This window comes from Rhinichthys klamathensis, unplaced genomic scaffold, assembly GCF_029890125.1.
Source record: "Rhinichthys klamathensis goyatoka isolate OS25496 unplaced genomic scaffold, OSU_Roscu_1.1 h1tg000115l_1, whole genome shotgun sequence".
Taxonomy (NCBI): Eukaryota; Metazoa; Chordata; class Actinopteri; order Cypriniformes; family Leuciscidae; genus Rhinichthys; species Rhinichthys klamathensis.
In genome coordinates, this window is record NW_026606652.1 from 2,020,141 (window position 1) to 2,042,282 (window position 22,142).

Below are 22,142 nucleotides of genomic sequence, written 5' to 3' on the forward strand. Positions count from 1 at the left end.
GTGCAGGTTGATGTTTTTAAGGTGCTGTACGGTTTCTTCCAAAATGTTGCCATCAATTTCTTTGAAATCAGACATACTTGTGTACAAATACAATGTTATTTACATTATTCATCGAATTTGTTTTCTGAAACATTTTAGTTAGAATCAAATGCTTTTTAAAACGTTACTAACAACTTTTTTTCAAATGGTTCAGAGAACAAAAAAATCTTCCCATAATACTTGCAAAATTGGAAATTAGAGGAAACGTTCCCTTTTTTGCTTTCTTTGACGTTTTTAAGACATTAAAAAACTAGACATTCTGAGAACATTTAAGAAATAATGTTTTCATAACTGAAAAGGAATGTTAGCGAAACGTTCTAAGACAAAACAAATTTGCTGGGGATGTTGATGTTGTCCTTCCACCCGTGTGTTTTTGACCTGTGACATACTAACAAAAGCCATGAAAATAATTTAGTTTTAATCTATGAAAAGATTATTTATTCATTTTAACTGTTTTGAATCTGACAGCTTTTAAGCTACATGGCCTCATACTAAAAGTGCATTTCGTCAAGTCACATTTATTTATATAGCACTTTTTACAATAGGCCTACAGATTGTTTCAAAGCAGCTTTACAGAGATAACAAGAAAATAATGCAACAAATTTTGTTTCCAGAAGAAAATATCGTCACAGTCCAGTTTAAGTAATAAGTGCAGTGATGGTTAATATTTGTTGTAAAAAAGTTATTAATTTAGATAGCCGCTGGAGAAAACCGTGATGTCATCGTCCAGGTCAGTTCAGTTCTCATATAATGGTGTCAATGCAGGCAGATCAATAGTATTGTTGAATATTAAATTAAATGTCCCCAATTAAGCAAGCCATAAGCCAATGGCAACAAAGGCGAAAAAGGCGACAGTGGCAAGGAACCAAAACTCCCATCAGGTCATTCAGGTGACAGAATGGAGAAAAAAACTTTGTGAGAACCCAGGCTCAGTCTCCTCTGGCCAACGAATGATATGAATATGATTCAGGCAGCATTATATGCCAGAAGTCAGATTGGAGAGAACATCAGCATACAGATGGCCTCAGTCAAAGCTAACATACATGGACTAAAAGTAAAAACCACAAACTCTTATTCTGATTTTATGAGTTTTATTATGTCTTCTGGCATTAAGATTCTTGCTAATTTTATTTAGAAATTTTGATTTTCATGACAAAGAATAATTCAATTAAAGATCTAATTAAATTGATCAGTTTACATGCTCTAGAGTTTCTCCAATAAAGATATGTATAACGTTAATTTATAATTAAACCTACTAAACCTGATAAGGAGGTTTCAACTGTAATTATTCACAGTATTAATCTTAATCTATGCCCTCATTTTTAAAGTGGAACCCATTACTTCTTTCTTAGTTCTACACGGACGGAAAATGAGGCTGTACGACACCGCTGCAAGGATTGTGGGTTTACATGGCTGCGCCCTGTGAAGCCATGTTGATTAATATCCTACTTACTTTATTCTGAATAATATGAATTTGTGAAATGACGTACATGAACACATAAACATGTGGAATCAAGTTCGTAAACTGCAAAGAAACAAAACCTTGAAATATGGGATCCCGATGCTGGTGAGCGTTTTAATGTAGCTTCGTGTATGCTGGATGAGCTATTGTCATCAAGTCTTTATAGTTAACGTTATGTTTTAAATATTTGTGTGTGACCTAAACTTTAGTAATTATTAGATCGTGGTTTAAATAATACTTATAATAATAATGGGAGTAGTAGTAATGTAGAGGTTGTTTAATTGACCGTCAAAGCAAAGGTCATATTTAGTGTGATGTAATTGTTTTGTCCAGGTTTTTTTTTTTTTTTAATTAAATGTTTTATAAGAGTGCACTGTGAGGTTTATTTAGTTGTAAAAAGAAAACCTGTATGTAAATCAATTCATTAATGCCTAAAACAATAAAAAAATATTACAGGAGTATAATTCTCAGATAATTCAGTTTCAGATTTCAACAAATGTTGTGTTTTTTTTTCATTGTTGATACTGACTATACATCAGTTTTTCAATGTGCAACATTTACAAGTTCTAGTTTCTATTTACAGGATCTAGTTTCTGCCTTTGCACATAATGAGGTAGACTGGTACTCATATTTGAATGTTTATTTTCTGAAGCTTCTGGTCGTGGGAGGGTCGTTTGGATTGAGAGAATTCACTCAGATTAGGTATGATGCGCAGAAGATCAAAAGGAAGGTATGTGAAACTTAAAAGACTAAAATATAGCATCTGAAATACAATCTGTCCATCTTGCCAAACGGACAGAACTGTTTTCTGCTGTTCAATAGAATCTCTTAACATGTTATCATTATACTTCTTTCATGTTATTATTATTATTTAATTTTTTTGCATGTTTGTTCTAGCTGGACCCGACACTGGAATCCCGGGTGAACACTGAAAAACAGTCTGTCATCCTTGAGGAAGAGTATGAGGTATTGAGATCTGTGTTCGTACACTGTTTTATAGTGCTATAATGTTTTGAAGAGCCATCTGCTGTTTTGCTGCCTGCAGCATGGATGTTATGTTTATTCGGTAGTGAGTTTGTGGTGCATAATTGTTAAACATCTGGCTTGTTAAATGCAATGGGTGCAGGTTTGGATCTGACGCAGGGTGACTCAGGAATTGTAATCACAATTTTGTTGTGCAGTTTGTCAAGCAGGACACGTAACACTAGGTTGCTCCAGTTAGACTCACCGACCCGGTATTTAGTGTGCCAAAAGTTTTTTTGGACGGAAAGTGTCTAGTTAGCTGTTTAGTCCCAACTAAGTGCACTAGATGGCACTTGGTTCATTTATTATCTCCATTTCAGGCTGTGGGTGTTTGAGGCACTGCAAAAACACACTTTCATTATACTGCAGTGGTAATTCTCTTCTGCCTTTTTTTTTCTTTTTTTGTTGCTTTTGAGCCATTTTAAGAAGTTTACAATGCCATTAAATGTAACCTTCGGCTACCAGGCAAGTAGTAGAAGAGCGCCCTCAAGTGGAACCAGGGAAGATGAGTTATTATAAGCAACTTCACAGCTGTTCATTAGATGATAAGTAGGTGTCATCCTCAGTATTTTATATTAGATTTCACATTGACCCACCATGAATCATTTATAACAAACAAACGCTCTGCTTCAGCTGATTGGGCTCATCTTTAGTTACTAAATGCAATACAGATCAAAAGTTTTGGGTCATGAAGATTTTATTCAGCAACGATTAAACTGATCAAAAGTGACAGTAAAGACATTTATAATTTTACAAAAGAACCTTAAAATAAAAGTTTTTTTTTTTTTAGCTTTCTATTAATCAAAGAATCCTGGGGGGGAAAATCAACATTGATAATAAGAAATGTTTCTTGAGCATATTAGACTGATTCCTGAAGGATCATGTGACACTGAAGACTTGAGTAGTGATGCTGAAAATGCACCTTTGCCATCACAATAAATTACATTTTAAAATGTATTATAATAGAAAACAGTTGTTTTAAAATGTAATAATATTTCACAATATTACTATTTTTACTGTACTTTTCATCAAATAAATGCAGCCTATATATTTTTTACTTGAACTGTAGTATTCAGGCCATTTAATAATTTAGCAAGACTTGATTAGAAGTTTAATGCATTTTCTATGCATTTATTCTTGACTTCTGATGGCCATTTAGCATGATTTGTGCTTTGCTTGTCCATTCGATTTGTGGCTAAAACTGGCTATGGTAAAAAGAGTAATTTTGATGTAAGCCAATCTCTTTTGTTGCTGCAGAAATTGAAAGATATGGACTTGGGTGGATGGCAGAACATTCGTGGCCCTCGTCCCTGGGAGGATTCCAGGGAGAGCCAGGACCAGCAGCGATCACGGCTCAATAAAGGCACATAGAACTGAAAGTTTAAACTCCCCCTACTGGCCCAAAGATGTAAGACACTTAAAACCAGTGCAGTCTATACCTTGGTTGTCACTGCATAATATATCAGCACTATTATGTTATTGTATACCTAACCCAGAAACTACCAATGTGGATTCCACTTTGTCTTTTTTGTTGTTGGAAAGATACTTTTCTAATACACTTTTATGAATATGTGGCTGGATATGTGTATAGTATGTTCTCTGTACAGTGTCTTATTTATGGTGTCAGGCAGACTGTAACTAACTCTTATGCCTTGTGTGTTACCTTGTCAGTTCACAATCACAGTAATACATAACTCAAGACCCATTAGTGTGTTTGAGTGATAATATATTCCCATGTTCTTTCAATGGTGCAAACAGAATCAGTGCTGGATGAATGGTGTACAGTCTAATGGCAGTAGGCATGAACGACCCTCTGTACTTTAAAACAGTATTTGATTATCGCGATTTGAAAAACTTGCGGTACGTACTACGTAAATACTGTCCAGAATTAAGCAAAGTTAGCAACAGCCTTGCGCAGGCGAGTTTATATATATGTTTATATTCTCGGTACCTTTAAAAAGTTGATAGATGTTTTACAGGGTTCAACAGTAAGGATTTTCCCCCCCAAAAAAATGTAATCCCACCTCCATAGATAAAGCAATTTGTAAATAATTTTTAGCAATGCATTTTTATATTTTAGTGAATATTTTTGTGAATGTGAACTTCAAATGTTTTTAGAATTGCGCAAGCACTTTTGATTTTAGTAAAGCATTTGTAAATGTTGAATTTAACATTAACTGAGATGAATAAATTCTTTAGAAGTATTTTTCATTGTTAGTTCATCTTAACTATTGTTAACAAGTGAAACTTTATTGTAAAGTGTTCCCTAACTATTTTTTACAAAAAATATTTCTTTGTGAAAAGAAAATATCCAACAAGACGGATATTAACTAATGTATTATGCAGTTTATCAAATTTTTTACTGATGCTTTTAGTATGACTATCAAGTATTTTTTTTGCAATTTTGACAAAACCTATTTATGCTAGCCAGCTAAATATTATTATCTTTGTGGCACAAAAGCAGAATTTGCAACCGGTGTTCAATACATCTCAGAAAACCAAAATTTCAAGGCATAAAAATGGATGTACAGGATGAATGAATGGAAGATTTCAGTGGCATTAAAGAACTAGACTGAAAGGACCAGTGCCTGTCGTGTCGACCACTGTTCGGTCAACTGGCCCAAAAATCTCTCACACTGCTGGCCATCCTTATTGTTGAGCCGTGTTTGCGATGTATATTATTTTGCGATGGTGATTATTATCCTTCCCCCTCCAAACTAGTTGGTTTACTGTATCGTCCTTTGTGGCTGTTGTGCTTTGTATGCTACTCGGCGTTGTTATTCACCTGTTCGTCACCTGTATGGCATAAACGCATCAGTGAGATGCCACAGAGCCTGCGAAAGAGGAAAAATATCACCTCCTGCTGCTTTAATCAATGCCTACACCTATGGTTGTGTGATTTAAAAGGTTTAATCTTTGGGGATACGTTGCGTCCAACTGTGAAGCAGCACACGGTCTTGATTCAGTCCTGGAGTGCACATGTATTTCTGACAGGATCCGGGCACAGGCTGCTGCTCTCAGGCTAATGTTAACGCCAGCACTGACTCATCTGTGTGATGTGAAGCTTTGTTCCGAGGCACATTATAACAAGCCCCTGCTGACTTTCCCTCCTTTCCCTCGTCACTCTCCTGCTGGAAATTCCAGCACTGTCATATCATGTGCTCCGTCACTTTAATTGCTCAAGTGGGAATAATCCTCAGGGGCCGAAGGGAACACGTCAACAAATCTGACTTCAGGAGTGCAGATATCCTCAGGGGGCATTAAAGCCACTCATGTGTCCAGTCCAAGTCAAAACAGTGTTGATGGGGAAAGGCTCCGACTAGTATGTTTCAATAAGCTTTTGAGATGTTTTGGCTGGTCAGGTGAGGAGCACAAAAAGTGACTAATTAATTTGTCATGACAAGTGTTGCTATAGCAAAGAAGTGAATGTATTGCAGTGAATTCTTTACAGGACATTCATTTGATGCCGGTTTAAACTGTTTTATCTTTAATTTATCTTTTTTTTTATTAGCCTATCGTTAATTAGTTAATTGATTTGTGATATTAATTATAGTAATAAAATGTGACCTTGTGTTTTGCACAGTAACCAAGTATTTGTTATGATTTAGTCTTAGAATAAGGTACTTGAAGACGTGGTTGGAGCTCTTTCTCTATTTATTTATTTTGTATATATTTATATTTTATACATTTTAGATTAATACTAACATATACTATGTCTACCTCTCAAAAGTTTGGGGTCGGTAAGAATTTAAAAATAAATATTTAAAAATAAATATCTTGTTCTCACCAAGGCTCCATTTATGTGATTTAAAAATAAATAAATAAACAGAAGTAAGTTCAAAAGAACAGAATTTATATGGAATAGAAAATTATAAATACAAAGATCTGTCATGAAACTCTAGATGGTGCAGGCTGATAGGTCCTTAAAGTCCCCATGAATTCAAAATTGACCATACTTACTTTGTTTGCCTAAATTGATCGGTTTGTGGTGAACAATTCATCCATGCAAGTCAATCCACACAAACAAATTTTTTGGCTTCGTAATCTTTAATCAAAATCTGAAATTTCCCCTCCCCTCTGCTTTGGAGGACCTTGCCTCATGACGTAGGTTTCACGGTTTGGGGGTCTTCTTAACATCCGTAATCACGCCCCTCCAACTGACAGTAGACAGGCTGAATGAAAACACCTACTTTTCTAGATCCAATCAGGTGCTAGTTGGGAAAAAAGCCACGCCCACCACTTTGCCTCATTTAGTATTCCGTTTCTCTCGGAAATACGTCACAACACTGGAGAAAAGTCGTTTGCAACTTCCGGTTCACGGGGACTTTAACTCAATCTTTTTGCGAAACTACCAGAAGTATCTTTTTATAGTTTCCTCGTTAGCTAACGTTAGCCTAGCTAGTTTGCCAAGCTATTTTCATAAATAATCTGTAAGATCGTTTGTACCTTCATCTGTGACTGAAGGCCACTGTCTAACATCATCAACCCAACAAGTCAAAAGTCATTATGCCTGGCTGTAGCTGTCATCCAGGGTGGCTTATCACGGAGGTTTGTTTACACACCGGTAACAGCTCAGTAATAATTGCTCGCCACAAGATGGCAGCCTACACAGAACGCTCGTCGGATTCGTGTATAGGGAACAGCTGATTGGTTCCTGCTGTATCAGTAGCCAATGAGATCGCTGCTCAACCTTCAAATCCTTGGTCAGTATTTGCTGGAGTAGTTGCAGTGCTCTTTAAAAAAAAACCCACCTTCCCCAGCTCTACCTGTATAGATCTGCTATGGGTCATTCATGTACTCTATATTGTACAGCAGCGGCATGTCTACTTGCTCACAGCAGCGCATTATGTATCTATTAGCAGTAGCAAGTCCTGTCCTTAATATTAATTTCTTAAAGAAAACATTTTTGTTGACCCCAAACTTTTGAACAGCGTGTGTGTGTGTTTACTATATAGTATATTTACTGTATATTTGATTTATATTTAGAAGTAATGTGCTTAAAAGTAAAAGTCTAGTGGAAGGTTAGAGGAACAGCTGATATTTGACTAAAGCACCTTTAAAGCTTAAGAGTGTAATTTCTAGCAACACCAGAAAAAATGGAAAGCAGACAGCAACCTGACATGTATAATGGCGACTTGAACCCGTAACCTCTTCCGCCCAGATCCTTAACCATTAGATTAACAACCCTCTAACAGATTTATGTGGACAAGCGTCCTTTACTGCAGTGTGAGGACGCCACTTCTCACTGAAACACTGAGCAATTTATCTGAATCCTCCACTCAGGGTGGCACTTGCATTTAAATGAGACCTCTTGAACTCCAGTCAGACCTTCACCACAGAGCTATAGACTTATTGATGTCAAGCATCTTTATATTTTATTCTTTATTGCAGAGATAAACATTTCAGCCTAATTAGTTTCACTTTCACAGAGAAAATTCAAAATGGGCCCGTGATGTTTAAATGTATGATGTTGCCTAGCAGGTTTTTGTGTGTGTGCTTCTAAGATTAGTTTTGCAGATTAAATCTTTAACAGTGTTTTGAGAAATCTGGTTTAGGTTTGTCAAGCTTCACACAAAGACACATGTATAGTGTAAATCCCTGCTGGACAGATTCTCCTCCCTTAATTCGGAGGGATTCTATCACCTCATTTCACCTATGTTGTTAGGCAAAAATGAAATATGTATTGAATATCCTTATTTTCAGAATAAAATGAGTGTCTTTGCCCATGCAAAACTCTTCTCCTTCCAGTGTCCTTCAAAACTGGACCAATCCTAATGTCAAAGGTGAGTAGGTGACCTGGATGATGGTGGCACAAATGAATCAATTCCCACAGGAAGTCAATCCAGGAGCTATGCACAATGATGACTGGTGGAAGATGATGTGATTAGACTGGAGTTGTCAGCTGTAAATGTGACTCTGTTTGCTACAAAACCATCAGATCTCACCTGCAGAGCCTCATCAAAGAGGAGACGTAAGTGCTCTCTTCTCTTTAATAGGGCTTAAAGAGTTAGTTAGTTAGTAAAAGTCTTACGGGGTTGGAACAACATGAGGGTGAGTAATTACTGACAGAATTTTCATTTTTGGGTGAACTATCCCTTTAAGGTTCCTGTTCTAATATATTATATACAACTGTACTAAACTAAGATTGAAATAAACTAGATTTACATTCCTGAAGCCGTAAGGAACTTAATGTATCCTTGCTGAATAAATTGATCAACTTGATCAAAAGTGACAGTAAAGATTTCTATCGCTAAAAAATTCTATCTATCTATGATTCAGTCATGAAACTCTAGAGGGCGCAGGCTGATAGGTTCTTTACATGCAATCTGCAAGCGATCACATCATTATCGCATGGCACAAGCTGATTGGCCCCTGCTGATCCTGCAGCCAATGAGATCGCTTGCTCAACATTTAAACAGTCTGGTTCAGGGTTTGCTGTAGGCTATCACAGTTCCTGAACCCCTCCACCTCCCCAGCTCCGCCTGCCTAGATCTGCTACGTGATTTATGTATGTCTATTCATGCAGCAGCATATCGAAATGCTCACAGCAGCGTGTCTGTTAGCATTTGCAAGTCCATTAACATTGCCTTATTCAATAACATGCTAAAACTATTTAGAGAGTTGTTATGATAGTGGGTATATACTATATAAGTCGTTTAAGGTCAGTATGATACTTTTATCGTACTGAGCCATCTTTTTTTGAAGCTTACACTTTTAGGCCTGGTTTTACAGACAGGTTTGCTTTCAGTTAAAACAGCTCAAACATGCATAGTCTGAGACTACCTTGTCTGTGAAACCGGGGGCTAATCTTGAATTTGAGATTGAAGTTTTAAAAAATCCGCCATTGATTTACATTGGTAGAATGTTCAGCATTCAAATTGTAACCAATATCAACATCATTCTATGCATGTTATACACTCACCTAAAGAATTATTAGGAACACCTGTTCAATTTCTCATTAATGCAATTATCTAATCAACCAATCACATGGCAGTTGCTTCAATGCATTTAGGGGTGTGGTCCTGGTCAAGGCAATCTCCTGAACTCCAAACTGAATGTCAGAATGGGAAAGAAAGGTGATTTAAGCAATTTTGAGCGTGGCATGGTTGTTGGTGCCAGACGGGCCGGTCTGAGTATTTCAGAATCAACTCAGTTACTGGGATTTCCATGCACAACCCCTTCTAGGGTTTACAAAGAATGGTGTGAAAAGGGAAAAACATCCAGTATGCGGCAGTCCTGTGGGCGAAAATGCCTGGTTGATGCTAGAGGTCAGAGGAGAATGGGCCGACTGATTCAAGTTGATAGAAGAGCAACTTTGACTGAAATAACCACTCGTTACAACCTAGGTATGCAGCAAAGCATTTGTGAAGCCACAACACGCACAACCTTGAGGCGGATGGGCTACAACAGCAGAAGACCCCACCGGGTACCACTCATCTCCACTACAAATAGGAAAAAGAGGCTACAATTTCCAAGAGCTCACCAAAATTGGACAGTTGAAGACTGGAAAAATGTTGCCTGGTCTGATGAGTCTCGATTTCTGTTGAGACATTCAGATGGTAGAGTCAGAATTTGGCGTAAACAGAATGAGAACATGGATCCATCATGCCTTGTTACCACTGTGCAGGCTGGTGGTGGTGGTGTAATGGTGTGGGGGATGTTTTCTTGGCACACTTTAGGTCCCTTAGTGCCAATTGGGGATCGTTTAAATGCCACGGCCCACCTAAGCATTGTTTCTGACCATGTCCATCCCTTTATGGCCACCATGTACCCATCCTCTGATGGCTACTTCCAGCAGGATAATGCACCATGTCACAAAGCTTGAATCATTTGAAATTGGTTTCTTGAACATGACAATGAGTTCACTGTACTAAAATGGCCCCCACAGTCACCAGATCTCAACCCAATGGGCTATATGCACGCATAACTTCCGTGTTTGACGCAAGGATGCTCTTGCGTTTCCGGTTGGGGAGATTTAAAGCGGAGGAAAATTATCGGGATTATGGCAGAGTCTTCAAAATTTACTGTCCTCTCGACTTTGAAACGAAACTTTAATACGTTTAGATGTAATTTTATATATAGTTATGTTTATTTAATATAATAAACACAGAAGCATAAACAAAAATGTCTGTTTTTGTGACTAACGTTTCTTTAGTATAGCAATAGAGTATAAAAACCAATATAAATTCTCAGTATAGCATTGGACTCTACGATCGGCGGAAGTAATCCAGCATCCTTAGACCATCCTTAGGAAATACCGCCGTGCATAGAGCCCATAGAGCATCTTTGGGATGTGGTGGAACGGGAGCTTCGTGCCCTGGATGTGCATCCCACAAATCTCCATCAACTGCAAGATGCTATCCTATCAATATGGGCCAACAGTTCTAAAGAATGCTTTCAGCACCTTGTTGAATCAATGCCACGTAGAATTAAGGCAGTTCTGAAGGCGAAAGGGGGTCAAACACAGTATTAGTATGGTGTTCCTAATAATCCTTTAGGTGAGTGTATATGTTCAGAATGTTTGAGGAACATCATCAAAATAGTGCTGCTTTGCAAACACATTAACTAATAAACTGCCTTTTGCAAGTAAACATGCCTACATGTTTATCAGGCATATGTATTTGTATTTAGTGTTACTGTTATATGTCACATGTGTAGTGTGCTAGTTTAAGCGTTTCATATTTGTAAGAGTGCAGTCGTGTTCTCAGACTGGTGGTTTGAGACTCCCTCACACGTGTGCTTCAATTTTTCATCACAAACTGCAAGAAAACGGCATCAATTATTAATCGCAGCACTAAGAAAAGATGAAATCAAATTCAATATTTACTGCATACGTCCTGAGCTAGCAAATCACATGGAAGAGAGGACGGTAAGGTGTGTGTGTGTGTGTGTAGGTTACACAAGGGGCCCTGCTGTGTAATTGGCAACGTTTAGAGGAAAACCCCTTTCCTTCCCCCCTCGAAGAACAAACACCCACATGAACTCTTAGTATTGTAATTATCTTTTAGAGCTCGTACTGTGTAATTAGTGTGTGACACACACACCTCCACACTGAAACAGATAACAGCAGTATCTCACACACATAAACCATTATATCTAACAAAATTATACTCGCACTACACCATTACTGACTGATAACCCTTTTTGTGTGGTGATGCGGTCTGTAAATGCATAGCTTATTGTTTTTCTTTGTCATAATTCTGTGTTCTATAAATATCCTGATGCTCTGCAGCAGAAGGACTGTTCAGGCAGAAAATACACACACACACCCTCTGGCAGAACTACGGCACAGCACACACACGAATGCGTTATCTCGTGGACACACAATCTCAGATTCATTCATACTTCAGCACGCATGCACACACACACACACACACACACACACGTTTCAGCTGCCAATCATGTTTGCACACACAAACATACTGGCACTATAACAAGCCAGCTGGGCAACAACGCACAGAGCACAGACGCTACTCCATGGCATCACTACGCAGATATACACGTCACAAATACACAGGAAAGTAGTGATATTACTCTGCTGGTTAGAGAGTAATAATCACTTAAAGCCACACTTTAAGAACAACTTAATGTTGTTCATTTCTCACATTCTGTTATTGTATCTTGTGGCATTGCATTATGCAGGTGGGTTGTAAAGCTTTTAATTGTATTTTAGTTTAGTTTCAGTTGTCCTAGTTTTTATTTTTATTTCAGTTAAGGTTTGGTTAGGGTTAGTGATGAACATGTTTTTATTTAGTTTTCGCTTTATAGTTTTCTTAAACTGCATTATAGAAGCACAAGGGATGTGAAAAATGTCTCATGCTAACTATTTTATTCTTCTATTTATTACACTCCTTAAACGCTGATTGCCCATCTTATTGTGTGTGTGTGTGTGTGTGTGTGTGTTTGTGTGTGTGTCCTGGTAAACCCTACGTTAAGGGAACAAAATGTCCCCACAAAGAGGGAAATATCCTACATCCTTGTCCTTGTGGGGACATTTTTGGTCCCCATGAGGAAAACAGCTTGTAAATCTTAAAAAAAAAGAAAAAGTTTTTTATGAGGGTCGTGTTAGGGTTAGGGGATAGAATATACAGCTTGTACAGTATAAAAATCCCTATGTCTATAGAAAGCCTACCATAAAACATGGAAACCCAATGTGTGTGTGTGTGTTCGATATCTTCTGGATGTCCTAGGATAATCTATAGCCTTGGCTTCGGAGCAGCTGTGGTTTTGAGGAGACAGAGGAGAGAGTGAGGATACACACACAGTTTGACCTGTGTTTGAGTTTGACAGAAGAGATGAATGTCCCTTCATTATGTGTGTGTATCTGTGTGTTAATTTCCCATCAGCGTGCATTAGAGCTGGCCACTAAGGTGTTGTCCCCAGTAGGTAGAAGGTGGACAGACGTGCTGATTCAGCTGATGGACTTTTTGCCTGCCACGTGCCTGTCTCACTGCAAGAGGACACAGACAGCTGAGGTGTATATCTGCTGTTCTCTGGCTCTCGCTGCATCAGCCTCTCAGTGTCCATCAGAGTCTGCTGCTGAAGAAAACATGAGTGCTAAACTCGACACCACAATGCTTTGTTGTGAGGAGTCAGAGGAGAGGGTGAGGAGACACACACAGTTTGAGCTCTCTAAAGTTGACAGAAGGGAAAACTGTCATTTTTAACTAATTAAAAGGACTTTGAATTCAAACTTTGAAAGTTGGCTTGGAAAAGATTTGTTTGAACATTTTGAAAATACTTTAATAAAGCCTGATGATTGATAGATATATAGATGGATGGATGGATGGATGAGATAGATAGATAGATTTTTTTTTTTTAGATCTTTCATATTTAATAAATTAACTTTTGTGGTCCAGGGTAGAAGGGTGGTCCACTTAATTTTCCAGAATGCATAACTGGTGTTGAATTTCTTTGAGTTGTAATTCAGTAAATTGCTAATTTTCCATTCCAATTCAAATCCCAGTTTAACTTCCAGTAGGTGTGGCCAAATTCACACTCATGAATTGAAAGGAAATTTTGCGCAACCCTGCCAGACAGTGCTCTGAAACAGTTGAATGCAGAGTAAGAAGTGTTTAATTAGGGTTAGTAGTTTTTTCAAATCCCTGGTTTGTTAGTTGGTTTATGTGTGAATAGTGTGTGTTGTTCATTTAAATTATTATAAGACTCACATTAGGCAGCTAATTGAGCATCAAAGATCCAGAGATTTGCAAGCAACTGGGAACGCATGGCAAAAAAAAAAAAAAAAGAAGAAAAAACAGTTGAGGTTGTATTCACAAACACCAGAGAGATGGCTGGCTATCGGCTCGGGAACCATTCATTCATTGATTCGCTCCTCAGCTGATTCGTCCTTCACTCTAAATACCCACAGTCCTCCCCAACAGAACAGCTGGTGTGTGTGTTAACAGGTCATTACTTGTGTATGTCTTTGCTGGTTTGTTTTAGCTTTTGTTATACGTGTGATAAATGATTTGGTCATGTGAAGGGCAGCCATAATTAGAAGAGGCTGCTACAGTGGGCTGATTACCCTGGGCACAGTCTCTCTCTCTCTCTCTCTCTCTCTCTCTCTCTCTCTCTCTCTCTCTCTCTCTCTCTCTCTCTCTCTCTCTCTCTCTCTCTCTCTCTCTCTCTCTCTCTCTCTCTCTCTCTCTCTCTCTCTCTCTCTCTCTCTCTCTCTCACACACACACACTTTCCTTGGCTGGAAGTAAGACTGATAATATCAGCATTAATGATATCTGCAGGAACACAGATTAAGTGACTGATATGTTTTGGATCTGATTGTCAGTAAAAGGCCTAATAGATTTTCACTTGTAAACAGCTGATCGGAGATCATTTGTTATGCACTATGTCAACAAAATTGAGCTTAAATTCAAAACCGCCTATAAATCCCATAAATATATGCCCTCAGAATATGTTGTAGAGTCTCTGAGTTTTATAGTTAACATAAAAAAGTGTTAGCGAGCCATTTTGTTACATTTATGCTGATGTTTTGAATAAAAGTATGCATCTTTCAGTGTACTTTTTATTATTTGATGTATTTCAGTTAACCTTGGCATTGCACCAGTCACAGAAACAAATAGTTACATAATGTGAGGCATTTCAAAGTGAAACATAGTCAATGAGAACAAAGGGTCGGACAGGACTGTTCTCTCTATGACAGGTGTTTGGAAAGAGAGGGTTTGGTTGGTGAAGTTGACTGAAAAGGAATGTTGTTTCAGTGGAGCACATTTTTATATTTTTGATTAATAGTTTAAATTAATCAAAAATGTTTTACAACTATTTAATTAATGTAAAATTAAATAGTTGATTAAAAGACAATGGTTATTTAGCCTGATGGTCAACACTGAAATCTCTAGAGCAGGGTCCAATAATAATATTAATAATAAAAAAACAATTTATTTCATTTATGGGTGAACTATGCCTTTGATGATAGCAAATGAGATGGCATTTACATAATTTGTGTATACTTTTTTATTTTTTTACTTTCTTTTCCTTTTCCTTTTCCTCTTTCTATTCTTTGAGATGGCTACCAGTAGATTTTGTAACAAATTCTATTCAGGATGGCCATTTCTGTTATTCGCTACAGTTTCAAAATGGCAATATTATTTGATTATTCGGCCTGGCTGATGTATCAGTCTATAGTGCAGAATGTGATAGTGTAATCTAATTTAATATCTAAAATAATTTTTTTAAAAAGCACATTTTGTGGAGTATAATTTTAGGTGCACATATGAAAGCTGAAGGACAACATGGACAACATGCTAAATAAAGGCTCTCTAGACCTCCTGCTCCATGCAATTATTCCACATATACACTCACCGGCCACTTTATTAGGTACACCTGTCCAACTGCTCGTTAACACTTAATTTCTAAGCAGCCAATCACATGGCGGCAACTCAGTGCATTTAGGCATGTAGACATGGTCAAGACAATCTCCTGCAGTTCAAACCGAGCATCAGTATGGGGAAGAAAGGTGATTTGAGTGACTTTGAACGTGGCATGATTGTTGGTGCCAGAAGGGCTGGTCTGAGTATTTCAGAAACTGCTAATCTACTGGGATTTTCACGCACAACCATCTCTAGGGTTTACAGAGAATGGTCCGAAAAAGAAAAAACATCCAGTGAGCGGCAGTTCTGTGGGCGGAAATGCCTTGTTGATGCCAGAGGTCAGAGGAGAATGGCCAGACTGGTTCGAGCTGATAGAAGGGCAACAGTGACTGAAATAACCACTCGTTACAACCGAGGTATGCAGCAAAGCATTTGTGAAGCCACAACACGCACAACCTTGAGGCGGATGGGCTACAACAGCAGAAGACTCCACCGGGTACCACTCATCTCCACTACAAATAGGAAAAAGAGGCTACAATTTGCAAGAGCTCACCAAAATTGAACAGTTGAAGACTGGAAAAATGTTGCCTGGTCTGATGAGTCTCGATTTCTGTTGAGACATTCAGATGTTAGAGTCAGAATTTGGCGTAAACAGAATGAGAACATGGAACCATCATGCCTTGTTACCACTGTGCAGGCTGGTGGTGGTGGTGTAATGGTGTGGGGGATGTTTTCCTGGCACACTTTAGGCCCCTTAGTGCCAATTGGGCATCGTTTAAATGCCACGGCCTACCTGAGCATTGTTTCTGACCATGTCCATCCCTTTATGGCCACCATGTACCCATCCTCTGATGGCTACTTCCACCATGTCACAAAGCTCTAATCATTTCAAATTGGTTTCTTGAACATGACAATGAGTTCACTGTACTAAAATGGCCTCCACAGTCACCAGATCTCAACCCATAGAGCATCTTTGGGATGTGGTGGAACGGGAGATTCGCATCATGGATGTGCAGCCGACAAATCTGCGGCAACTGTGTGATGCCATCATGTCAATATGGACCAAACTCCCTGAGGAATGCTTCCAGCCCCTTGTTGAATCTATGCCACGAAGAATTGAGGCAGTTCTGAAGGCAAAAGGGGGTCCAACCCGTTACTAGCATGGGGTACCTAATAAAGTGGCCGGTGAGTGTATGTGGCAGTTTAACAATGATTCAAGGCACGCGCGCAGATGTGATATTACATGCACATGAATTATGGTGCATCTTCACAGTCCCAGCTGATGCGATGACGTAGACGCGTGTGTCCGCGTGCGTTCGGCGGAGGGTGTGTTTCCAAGGCGAAATCTGGAGAAGGGAGGCGGAGATTGAGGGGGGAGAGGTGACTTTAATTCTCAATATTTGCCATCTTAAAATTGTCCCTCTCGTGATCCAGGGAAAAACGAGCAGTCTCTCATCTGAGTTATCAAATGAAGCGGTAACTAAGCAAGAGGTTTGTGATGCCTGCAGATGAAACCCACAGATGCTGATAGAGGGAAGGTTTCACATGTGCAGCGGTTGCACTGGTGCTGAATCGAGATGCTTGGTCATGAAATGAAACGAGGCCCGCTCGGTTGTGAGAACACCAACTTGTTTCCTGCGCTATAACGTGAGACGGGGAGAGAGAGAGAGAGAGAGAGAGAGAGAGAGAGAGAGAGAGAGAGAGAGAGAGAGAGAGAGAGAGAGAGAGAGAGAGAGAGAGAGAGAGAGAGAGAGAGAGAGAAGGAGGAGGGGGCGCGAGCGAGCGTTCGTTCGCCGCTGTTGCTCGGGGCTCGCGGAAAAACCGATCACATGGATTCCAAGGTTCCATTTTTCAACGGCGCTTCGATCTGAGCGCGCGCTGACAGCCCCGGTGACCGGCGCATCCATCAGAGACGCGCGAGGGAAAGAGGCATCACTTCGCCGGTTCCATCGATCTGCCGGAACTGGGCAGAGGCACCGGCAGTCGGTCCGTGTGTGTGTGCGTGTGCGCAGGAGTGAGGAGGGCGAAAGCGGCCCTGGGGTATTTCTGACACCGAGGAGCAGCCAGCTGCACACTTAACGGAGAGGAAACTGATCTGGCTGAAATATTTGGCGTTACCGAAAATCATTTAGGAGGAAAGCATTCCTCATTTGCTCAAATCACAGGTACGTACCTTCCATTCAATGCGTTTGTGCGTCGCTATTGGTTAGTCAGCGATAATTAGTGCAGTTCGAGGCGCCGCCGGCTTTATTTAAGAGTTGGAATGTTGCGAATTTGACTCGGTAAACGGCAGGAGCTGTTCGGAGTGGATGTGATCAGCGCGACGTGCAACTGTGGTGGAGAGAGAATGTCTCCAAATTTGCGTCACAGCATCATTTCCATCATGTTGCCACCGTAAAATAATCACTGTCAGTGCTGAATTCGTCTTTGAAATGATTACAGAAAGGACCATAATGATCGGGATGCCAATTTATTTTAACGATAAAATATGTGGATTTAGTTTACGGTGAAGTATGAGACTCAAATATGGATCGTTTGGGCTGAGAACCTGTTCCAATAAAAAAAATTAAGGATTTTTCTGACATTCGTTTTTTTGACATGAATTCTTCCGCTGATGCGGACAGATCACCGTACTAAAATACACTTGACAGTGTTTCTTCACCATTATTCAGTGACCAATGTAGTCCGATTCTCAAACAAATGACTCTTGTGAGCCGGTGGTTCTTGGTGAATCCAAAACATACAGCACGGCCAATGTAGTTCGATGCCCGAACGAATGACTCTTATGAGCCGGTTCTTTTTAGTGAATCAAAAACACATGAATCACTCGAAGCCATTAGTGAATTAATTCACTCGCTTACTGAGCCCCAAGTTATTAATTTCATAATGTAGTCTACTGCTTTATGCATTAGACGGCTGAGGGTAGTAAATGTAATTATTTCTTATATTTTTCCTTAAAAGCACTAAAAATGCTTTAAACGTTAGATGAATCGGAACTACTTCCAGCATCATTAAATTCTTTACAATTCCCATCCCTACTTACGACTTACGAGGATAAGTGTCGTTCGTGGCGGGTGAAACCATGAACTGTTTGTTGTCTGTTCCTCCTCCATTTGCCGTTTAACGGAGGATATGTGCGTTTCTAATGCGTTTCTTGTGTTTCAACGTATGTATCTGCACGTCCCTCTGGATCCGAGCTCAAGCACGTGATGCTTTCACAGAATCCCAGCATCCTGCACATCAGATTTGGTCCCTCGAGGTGTATTTATGTGACTAACAATGACTGTAAAACTCATACATACAGAGGGGTTTTGTAAGATACATATGGGATTGTAGAGTTAGTCATCTGAGTTCCTCGTGTTCTTTTTGGGAGTCCGAACAGGTAAAGAGAATTTGCTGAGATATGTGATTAATTCAGGACAGCTGCCACCTGCCACACTGTCCTACACTCTGTTTATATCCCTATCAGGTGTCAGCCCAACTGGGCATTTCTTAAAATAGGGTGGGGGGAGGCTGGTGTAAGTGGGTGTCTTTAGTTCGCCCTGTCTCCTGTTACCCTGAGAGACATGTACTTCTTCTCCAGATCGGTGAAAGTCAGAACTCTGGGAAACAGAAATGCTGCCAGTGGCAAACTTGCTGTTGTGCATTTGTTTTGTATTTAGATTTTACAGTGTTGTTTGTGCATGTGAGTGTGTATGATGATGAAAATACACACATTTGTATACACACTCAGAGACATGGCTGACTACCTCCAATTTTTTCTCTAATGAGCACACAAAATTCGTTAGCTTAAAGGCCTCATTAGTATGTTAATTAGCCTGAGTTGTTCATAGGCCTTTTGTGTGAATATTTGTAGTCTATTTATTGTCTGAAGTGAGAACACTAAGATGCCTCTCAGCGGCAGTTGTCAACAGTTGCGTATCAACGGATTTGCTGAGGGTTCTGAGGTGTGATATACGAGAGGGAGAGAGCGGAGGAGTGAGGACAGAAGTTTACAAACATGCTTTTTTCCCACGATTTACACCTAGCGTGTGGCCCGTTTACTAGTAGGTCCTTGTCGTGGAGAATTTGTGTGCTCCGAAACACATCAAGGGATCTATTTGCTGTTTGCCCATTGCTTAAGTTACAGGTGCCAACGAGGTACTTTAACGCATGCTGAGATCTACATGATCGTATTAGCCTGTAACCCACAGGCATCTCATTGCCATGGGAACAGCTGAGGTGGTGGAAAGGAGGTTACCCACGATTGGCTCACCACCCTGAAATGCTGCCAGTCATGTTTCTTCAGAGATCTGACCTGATCATGGTATGAATGAGATTCAAACCCACCATCTGTGTGTTCGGATCCAGATATTGCCAACGGATAGTTTAACCTGTTGAGTTTCATTGTAGGACTCTCGTAACTGGTATTGGCTGGCTTTCCAAGCGGTAAGCTGTTCATAATTAAAAGTTGTTAAAGGGATCGTTTACAATTTTTTTAAATTCTGGCTTCATTAGCCATCCTCATGTCATTTCAAACCTGCATATCTGTGGAACTCAACAGAAGATATTTGAAAATGTCTCTTGTGTGTTTTTTGTGACATACAAAAAGTCAAGGAGAGTTGTTATTTAGGGATGCACGATATATCGGCCGATATATGTTCATTTTTAATGTTAACGTTATCGGCCCAATAAGAACATTTGGCCGATATATTAAAGCCGATAAATAATGTATTTTTCCATCAGCTGAGACACTTCAGATGCGCACTGGTTCTGAATGATGGTTTTGAATAGCTTGAAATATGATTGGAATCACTTCAAAAAAGCAAAATACAGTTAAGTGCAAAATTATGAGAACATTATAATTGTGTGCTTGGGACATGGCTTTTAATGGTGAGACTTTTGTTTTTGTAATCAGGCTCTCAAAAATTATAGAAAAATTTGGATTTAGATGTATCGGCCAATATATCGGTTATCGGCTTTCAAATATAAATAATTATTGGTATCGGCCAAAATGTTCATATCGGTGTATCCCTATTGTTATTGTTAACTAAAACTAATTTAAAATAAAATAAAATATTAGATGAAAAACTAAAAAATAAGAAATGTTGCCACAGTAAAAACTACTAGCCTAATAAAGTTCAAACATTATTTAAAAAAACAAGAACAAAATACACTAATTGCAGGCGATATAACAAAGTTACAAATAAAGTAAGGTCTAACTGGAGTGTTCAGGTACAGAAATGTAATAATTAGGCCTAAATGTAAAATAACACAATAGTGTTCACTGCATAAATTGAATATAGATTAATCTTTGTTAAAGCTGTGTTTTGTTGTTTGATTAACATGATCAAATAGACAGCAGCAGCTATTTTTTACTGAAGGCTGCAGCTGTCACTTTAAGATCCAATGCACAGATCCAATATAATGATACACATCCAATTTCTTTCTCAACAGTTTACGTTCACTTACGTTCACAGAATACTTGCCGTGACCGGTATTTTTACACAATTTTGTGTGTATGTGTCTGTTCAAGTGCAAGGAAATGCGAAGGAGGAATCAATTCGGTGTTCACGCGCCTCTCTCTCTCTGTGTGTGTGTGTGTGTGGCTGTGCGCACACTCCGCACAGATAACAGCGCTCGAGTAACAAATTTAGTTCTCTTTTGCCCCTTCTTGCGCTGGAATGGTTTAAATCGCTTGAATGTGTAAATTGGCAAGACAAAACGTGCAAATGATAAACTTTCACTCTATGATGGTTAAACTTTGCAATTAATCTGCGATTCATGTGTGCCAAACCATGGGCGGGTCAACTATGACCCATTTAACCTCTATAAATACTACTAAAATAACACTGGTCCCGTGATGTTTGGACCACAATATAATTCAGAATATTTTTTTTCCCCTCACAGAAGAAAGTTATACAGTCATAAAAATTCTCATCAACTCACCCAAAAGACATGAAATGATGATAGTGAGAATCACGCATGCACTTCTGACAGAGGAAGTGTGAGAAAAACAGATAGCAGGATAAAAGAAGAAATGTGTAATTGTAAGAGTGGAAGAGCTACTTGCTCTCTGTGTGGGCTTTCCAAGCAATGCTGTGTGAAAGTGTGTGTGTGTCGTCTCTTTACTGTATTTTTAGTGCGTTACTTTTTCATGCTGGCATTGACTCTGATGCTGAGAGAGTGAAAGAGATGGTATGCGTGTGTGTTGTCATCTCTGTCAGCACTCTGCCATCTCATGGGTGTATTTGGAATAATGTATAAGATCTTTTTCATGTTCTGAAGTGTGTTTGCTTACCACCAAGCGTGCATCAACGCACGCACACACACACACACACACACACGCACACACACGCACACACGCACACACGCACACACGCACACACACACACACACACACACACACACACACACACACACACACACACACACACACACACACACACACACACACACACACACACACACACACACACACAGGAGACCTGCAGCTTGAGACTTGGAGAATCAAATTGTGGTTTTATTACACAGTGCTTTTGGAGGGTCAAATTGGGATTATACTCTTACACTCATATGAGTGCTTTTGACCAGAGCAGAAGATCTCCTGAGGTTTTCTGTGTGGGTGTTTGGCAAGGAGATGTTTCCTTTCAGTCCTCTGAGCAGCTACTTGCAATATAGTGCCTTGATCTGAAGGTTTTTAGTTAATTTCCCTCATTATTAAAAATGTAAGAATGCGGTGGACGAAGTACATCAATCAAGAACTTAAGTAAAAGTACCTAATATAATATTACTTAAGTAAAAGTATTAA

At 39.3% G+C, this 22,142-nt stretch overlaps 2 protein-coding genes and 1 long non-coding RNA gene across 5 annotated transcripts in view; all 3 read left to right on the forward strand.

Annotated features, from left to right (window-relative positions):
- The first annotated feature begins 1,404 nt into the window (after positions 1-1,404).
- LOC130088266 (cytochrome c oxidase assembly protein COX16 homolog, mitochondrial) lies at positions 1,405-4,229 on the forward strand. Its single transcript, XM_056254972.1, has 4 exons — positions 1,405-1,606; positions 2,154-2,231; positions 2,399-2,467; positions 3,782-4,229. The coding sequence occupies exons 1-4, from the start codon at positions 1,544-1,546 to the stop codon at positions 3,893-3,895; spliced, it is 324 nt and encodes a 107-aa protein (XP_056110947.1). The 5' UTR covers positions 1,405-1,543; the 3' UTR covers positions 3,896-4,229.
- A 1,008-nt stretch (positions 4,230-5,237) lies between these two features.
- Positions 5,238-6,094, forward strand: LOC130088267 (uncharacterized). Its single transcript, XR_008807449.1, has 2 exons — positions 5,238-6,002; positions 6,051-6,094. It is a non-coding gene; the product is annotated as an uncharacterized LOC130088267 (long non-coding RNA).
- Positions 6,095-17,089: 10,995 nt separating this feature from the next.
- slc8a3 (solute carrier family 8 member 3) overlaps positions 17,090-22,142 on the forward strand; it is a 66,774-nt gene continuing 61,721 nt past the window's right edge. For all 3 annotated transcript variants that reach the window (XM_056254938.1, XM_056254939.1, XM_056254940.1), the window contains exon 1: positions 17,090-17,517. The gene's annotated coding sequence lies outside the window, so the exon portion shown is untranslated. The remainder of the gene's footprint in view (positions 17,518-22,142) is intronic.